At 51.7% G+C, this 6,973-nt stretch overlaps 1 protein-coding gene across 3 annotated transcripts in view; it reads right to left on the minus strand.

Moving 5' to 3' along the window:
* PCYT2 (phosphate cytidylyltransferase 2, ethanolamine) overlaps positions 1-6,973 on the minus strand; it is an 11,083-nt gene that overhangs the window by 2,123 nt on the left and 1,987 nt on the right. Inside the window, exons 2-9 of one of the 3 annotated variants that reach the window (XM_010008639.1) lie at positions 6,120-6,281; positions 4,408-4,474; positions 3,797-3,881; positions 2,755-2,804; positions 2,545-2,561; positions 1,154-1,318; positions 443-525; positions 196-273 (exon numbers count right to left, since the gene is read on the minus strand). In XM_010008639.1, coding sequence (XP_010006941.1) covers positions 196-273; positions 443-525; positions 1,154-1,318; positions 2,545-2,561; positions 2,755-2,804; positions 3,797-3,881; positions 4,408-4,474; positions 6,120-6,281 — 707 coding nt within the window. The remainder of the gene's footprint in view (positions 1-195; positions 274-442; positions 526-1,153; positions 1,319-2,544; positions 2,562-2,754; positions 2,805-3,796; positions 3,882-4,407; positions 4,475-6,119; positions 6,282-6,973) is intronic. The other 2 variants (XM_010008638.1, XM_010008640.1) reach the window with 2 other exon arrangements.

Below are 6,973 nucleotides of genomic sequence, written 5' to 3' on the forward strand. Positions count from 1 at the left end.
GCTCAGGAAGCTAGGACACCAGAGCAGCCTGGAACCTCCTCCCAAGAGCACCCCAGCACCATGAAGTCTTTGGCCTTGTCTCTGCCTTTCAGAGACACCAAGGATCTCATGCCAGATTGCTGGCTGCAGGTGAACCCCAGCCAGCTCCAGGAAACTTCTGAGACAGGCAGAGGCACCAACTTGACCCACACTTACCCTGCAGGCCAAGACACTGAGTGTTCTCTCATGGATGTTCATGATGGGATAGTTCTTCCCTTTGTAGCGATTTACTTCCTAAGGCAAAGCACCAGGCACAGTTAGAAGAGACACTAAGCAACCCCCTTTCCCTGCTCACTTCCTCCCAACACAGAAGTCCTGGATCAGCCAGTCCATCCCCAGACCACAGCCTACTCCTCCAGAGAGGAGAGGGGACAAGCTGCTGTGGACAACCCCACACACAGACCTGATCAAAGTGCAGCCCAGCGATGATGTAGGGTTTCTTTGCCAGCTGGTGAACCTTCTCCAGGAAATCCACATGCCCAACATCTGTAGACCTGTTTAAGGAACTGAAGCTCACATGGAAAAGAGGGAAAGCAAGACAAAAACAGATACCCTGAAAAACCAAACTGGGAGACAGGAATTCCAAGGATTTTATTTCTGCAGTACTTGTTGTCTGTGCCCTAAGCACAGCTGCCTCCTTCCTCATGCTCCACAGGTTCTGGGAAAAAGCCAGACATATTTGCAGCTCCACCCCACATGCACTCAACTTTCCCTCTGCCCAGAATCTCCTGGTTTGGGTGCTCTGGCACAAAGCCTCACAGACTGTCCCAAGGATGCAGTGTCTGCTGCAGATGCCCTGTGCAGTCCCTTGGTCTGTGACAGCCCATCCTCCAGAGGGACCAGAGTGTGATCACTAGAGTGTGGAGGGTATCCAGGGTGCTTCCCTGAAATCCTACAGTGGCCACATATCTCTCTAGAGAGGAGCTGTAGCTCCTTTCTCGGTGTCCTGTGGCTAAGAACCTGGCAGAACAAACTCCTGCCTCCTCCCCTCACATGGACATTGACAGGGGGGGAAAAAAAAAAAAAAAAAAAAAAAAAAAAGGAGGCAACAAATATCCTGGTCTGGTGCCTCACAGGGTGAAAACATCCAACAAAAAGACTGAGTCAAGGATACGGAATAGGTCAAAGGCTCCAGCCACGTAGATGATAGTGTCTCCTGGCTGTGGTTCCTTCCCCGACGCAAACTGGATGATCTTCTGAGATGTTTGTAGGAACTGTGAGACACCAGTCCAGGGACTGTGACCTTTTGGCCCCTGGGAAAACACACCACACACCATTCCTTTTCAGTTTGCAGGAGGGGGTTTGGAGAACACACAGAATGCAGCTGCAAACAATCAGCTGCAATTCCAACAAGCATCCCAACCCTTAGAAGTCTGGACCTCCTGTGTTCCAGGTACCAAATACTCGTGCAATCTCACTAAGCCCTTTTCGGTCTGTTAAACAGCCTAAAAATCATCCCCTCGACAGCCAGCTGAGGAGGTGCTGAGAGGAAAGCTGAGGAAGAAGGAAGGTGTCCGGGCAGTCTGGGATTTCCAGGAGAGGGAGGTTCCCCGGAGACACAACACACACCCCACAAACCCCCCCCCACACACACACACACAGACACACACACACGCTCACCACACTCACGCACGCTCAGCGCACACACACACACGCTCAGCGCACACACACGCACGCACGCGCACGCTCAGCACGCACGCTCAGCACGCACACACGCTCAGCACGCACACACGCTCAGCACGCACACTCAGCACACACACACACACTCAGCACACACACACACACTCAGCACACACACACACACTCAGCACACACACACACACTCAGCACACACACACACACTCAGCACACACACACACACTCAGCACACACACACACACTCAGCACACACACACACACTCAGCACACACACACACACCCCTCAGCACAGCACCCCGCACAGGCGATAATTGAAAGAAAATGGCTTTAAAGAGCTTTCTGAGATTATCAATAAAGGTTATTTTGAACCTCCCGCAGCGGGCGCGGGGCACGCGGGGCGCCCAGACACCCCCTGATGCAGCACCGGGAAACAGCCGTGCTGGAGCAACAGGCCCCGCAAAGCCTGCTCAAAAAACCCAACGGGGTGGGGAACAACAAGAATGATTCACGCTAGGCAGCAAACCCCGTGAGTAAAAAAGACTCGGGCTGTAGGTCCATATCGTGCTTACCCAGGGACCAGCCAACAGCCAGGGAAAAAGGGGCGGACAGCTCGATGGGGCAGCCCGAGAGCTGAGCTGGACACGGCAGCAGAGAGCCCTAGCGCTGTGCACTGCTCCTGTGAGTCCTGCAGCACAGCTTGCTGCCTACATGCCTGCTACAGAAACACTTCCCAGACCTAATGCAACACCTGTAAGACCACAAGCACTAAAAGAAGCAGGGGTTCTAGGGGCTGTCCCTAGGCTGGAACTGCAGGCACTTGAGTCCCGACGGAAGCAGGATTAAGAATTCACACGCAAGCCAGGAAACCAGCAAAGGCTGGATGGCTGCAGCAGCACTGCTTGGCTCGCTGGCCCTCTGCCCCAGCCCTGCCTCTTCACTGCCAGCAGGAGCAGCAGACATTGACTGAGGGTACTACTAAATGTCAGGGGAAAAACAAGCCTGCAACACAGGCCAGAAAGCACATTTGGAATCCTTCTCAGACAGGACAACAACCAGACGTCCACGACCAGAACTCACATTACCTTCCCAAAGTTGTCAGTGTGCTTCCGATAGTCTAGGTCCTCATCCTGAAGGGAGATAAAGAGTCAAAATGTTTAAGCACTCATAGGTCATCCAACCAAGAACATGTGTGTGTGGCAGAGGTGCTGGGAAGTCCAGGCTCAGATAGCACACCACTGATCCCTGGCACTGAATGCTGGCAAACCAGTTAATACCTAAACCAGCATGAGTCAGAGGAAATGTGTCCTTATCTGATCCCAGCCTGGCACCACAGAGTGATGGCAGCTCTTGCCCAACCTGCACCTGAGAACACCTACGTGCTCCCTCAGCTACACCAGCCCTAGCAGGACAGTGTCCCTCCTCCTTCCAGACGCTCCTCTAAAGGGTTCTGATCTCTGCAGGCAGCAGCCCTGTGCCAGATCCTTCCATGTTACAGCAAAGCCAATCCACCAGCTCAGCACACAAAAGGATCTCCCTTTACCCCTCAGTTTTGTCTTGTCCCTGCTGTTACCCAGGCAATGCCACTCACTGGATTGCTTGTTTGCCTACTGAATTCAACTCATTAACCAACATGAAACCACTTTCTTTACCTTCCTTTGTTAGGTTAGTAATCTACCAGGTAGTGAGCTAAGGAGACTCAAGAAAGGTCTGGTAAAGCTAGAGATAGTGGAAGGCAGAAACACACAGCTCAGTGGGAAGGAAAAGGACTTTTGAATCCTTGGCAGCAGTGGACTGACACGTCAACACAGATGTTCTCACCCTCAGAAGCCATGGGCCTGTAGCTCCCATAACATTCCTGAAGCCCACACCAGTGACAAGTGATCAAAGCTTTTACTCACTCTCCACATTTCCAAAGCATGGACTGAGATCACACTGATCTCAGACAGGCTTAAGCAAACATAAGCAGGTTCTTTTGCTGCCACTGCCCATAATCAGCTTGCTGGTTCTCTGTGCACCTAGGAGCCAGACCCAGGAGCTCTACTAACACTTGGGACAGCAAAAGGAAAGAGCTGGCACACACCCTGGACTCCAAACTCCCCCCCAAAGCCCCCTGACTCACTATGTTGCTGTGGTGAGCCTTAGTCATGAGCAGCATGCGGCCAACGAGGTCAGTAGTGGACACACCTTGGGTGCGTTTGCATTCCCTGCAGGGAGACAAGCAAAGGATAAAGCAGAAGCCACAGGAGCAGGTGCCTCTTGCTCTTTCTGCCATCACAGTAGGAGCATCTGTGACACCTGATAAATCCAAACTGAGGCTGTCCTGAGAAAGCTTTCCTTCTACCTGCCCTTGATATCAAGTACAGCATTCATCTTCTTCATGCCAGAGGAACCACTTGGGTGAGGAAAACTCACCATGCACAGACTTCCCAGCAGAGCTAACAGAGGATTCAGAACCAGAACCAGCATCTGCCAGGCCCTGCCAGTCAGGTTCTGCAACACCTCCCAAAGCCAAAACAGTGGGAGCAGCTGAAGCTCTGACACACATCCCAGCAGTCAGTGTGACCTGACAGTAGCTGTTGTTTCGCAGAATCACAGAATAGTTTGGATGGGAAGGGATCTTTAGGATCATGTAGATCCAACTCCCTGCATTGGCAGGGACACCTCCCACTAGACCAGGTTGCTTAGAACCCCATCCAAAACAGGACAAGAAGGCAGGCAGCCCTGGATTACCTGTATCTCCCAGCTTTCTTCACCTCCTCGTAGGTATCTTTGCCATCTACCGTGAGGGTGATGTCATCTGCAGGGGGAGAACAGCCTCAGAAGTGCCCCAAACCTCCCACACAAAAGCTGTTGGAGAACAAAGTAGCAGCTGAGCAGGTCCAGCACACAGGCCAGACCAGAACTCCTGCAATTTGAATCCCTGCACACCACAGGGATATATCCTGCACCCCATGGAAATGCCAGTGGCTTGCAAGACCACCCTGTCTGTGGAGACAAGCACATCCCTGGATGCTAAACACCATCAGCCACCTGGTCCACTCCAGAAAATGAGAGCTGGTTGTCCTTGCAGTGAATCCAGCAGGAGGCACAACTGAATTATTGTTGGAATGACAATAAACAGCTGCCATCAGTGTTAAAGAACCTCAGCCTCCCTAGGACCAACTTTAGCTGTTGATTGATGTTACAACTTTTCCAGTCAGTTTAACAGTCCTCCCACAGACATCGAGCCACTCTCCTACAGCCTTCACTCCTGTTCACCTGTAGTGGGATTCCCAACTCACTCTACAAAAACACCTCTCACCTAGTTTTAGTGACAGTGTAAAATTTTCACAAGGGAAAACCTGGGCTGAATCTCCCCAGGGTGGGGTGCAGGGCCTGGCTCCCACCCACAAAGCCCAGGAGGCGGTTTCTCCACCCTTTGGGGCACAGGGATGCAAAGAGGGAGGCAGAAAGCAGGTTTGCTGCTGACACCCTCCCAGTTAAGCTCAACTATTTCAAAACTTCTGCATAAACACAGCCTAGCAAGGCTGCAGCATGCAGGGGCACCGTTCAGGTGCAAGCACTGGAGGATTTGGCCCAGGGGATGAACACGGGGAAACTGGAGCAAAGGCCACGAGCATGTCCTGCTGCCATAATCCCTCACCGAGCCTAGCAAAGGGTCACACACCCCAAACACGTGCTCAGGGCAGGCAATTAAGTTAACAAGGAATTTTATAATCACCCTGTCCATGTGAAAAAGCCTATCTACCTTCTAGAAGATTAATGATTAATTTACATAGAAGGCAATACTTGGCTAGGATCAGATCAGGAGGACACAAGACATGAGTGCAAAGACTACTGCTGATTACACCAACAAAATACCTGCAGGGGGGCAGGGAAGAGGGACTGAGGCTGAAGGAACACAAGGAGCAGTCCCAGGAAGGGACAGAGTGCACCAGAGCACTGATTCTCCTCAGTGACTGGACACTGAAAAGTGCTCAGAATAAGAACTAGGTCTCTGACCACACGGCCAGCTAAGCCCTTGAACAGCTTATCAGCTGGATGAAGAGAGAGCTTTTCAGATCTGATCTCATCCCAGGATAAGTAGATATAAACATGATTGTATTTCTGCACACTTACCTTTTAACACCATTTTTCACATTTAAGTTTTGTAAATTACTATTTACTCACCCACCAATTTCTGCTAGAGCTAAGGGCAACTTCAGGAAAATTGTGAGATGAGACATTTCACCCAAGTGAAAAGGATGCTTAAGCCCAAGGGATGTGGCCACTCCCAGCACACCAGAGCAGCAGCAGCCAGGTGGCCAGTGCGGGTGGCACCTCAGTACACGAGGTGTCTGCTGATGGCCAGAGCACTCCTGGCTTTGCTGCAGGGAAACCAAGAGCACACAAACCCCAGAGGACCTGTGTGAAGATGGCTGTTCCCTCAGAATGCCACTCACCACCGTGCACACAGAAGTCACAGTTGTATTTGTCCAAGGTTTCCAGCGTGGTGACATAGGGAGCTCCTGGAGCAATCTCATCCACCCACTTGATGGCTTGCACCATTTTGTACCTCTCCTCCTGTGTAAAGACAGGGGGGCCCTTGTGCTTGGCAATCTCCTCTGGGCAAGAAACAGAAAAAATAATCAGTTAGAAGCACAAACTGCAGCTACAAAACCTCTCACCTCCAGGAGCCTCCCTCACTCCGGGGGCAGGGGAGCTGCACTGCAGGCCTGAACTCTGCTCAGAATGGGTTTGTGATAGAGAGGGAAGCCCCAGATAGATCAGAAATTATTTTAATTCCGTTGTGTTTCTTAAATGTATGATAAGGGCCCTGGAATTCACTCAGAGAACAAAAGGTCTTGGTGCCCCCTGGACCCAGATAGCTCCTACTGGGGGGACAACCTGGGCCTCCTGGCAGCCCTCGAGGGGAAATTCCTCTTTCCAACAATGGCTTCATGCCACGCTCAGCCCCTGCTAGGCAATGCACACCCATAAACCAACTGAAAATCCATCTTCACATACAAGAACTAGGTCCTAGCCCTTCACTTTCAGGTAGGCTTGAAATGAGTTTTCTCCAGACAGCGATTTGTTTTGGAGCATCAGTTCTGCAGTTTGCATGTGAAAACCCAGACTGGTTCAGTTGTTTTTACAGCACAGAACACAGGTCACCCTCAAATGAAGCCTGACAGCTCTGAGCTACCTCACCCTCACTCCAGGGAAGAGACCTGTCTTGTGGAGGCTGCTGCTCCCCGAGGAGAGGCAGGAAGAAGCCTGCCTGCTCGCAGGGCATCCCGGCGCCCTCGGGGCTGCC

The sequence above is a fragment of the Chaetura pelagica genome, unplaced genomic scaffold (genome assembly GCF_000747805.2).
Source record: "Chaetura pelagica isolate M959 unplaced genomic scaffold, ChaPel_1.0 scaffold962, whole genome shotgun sequence".
Classification (NCBI taxonomy): domain Eukaryota; kingdom Metazoa; phylum Chordata; class Aves; order Apodiformes; family Apodidae; genus Chaetura; species Chaetura pelagica.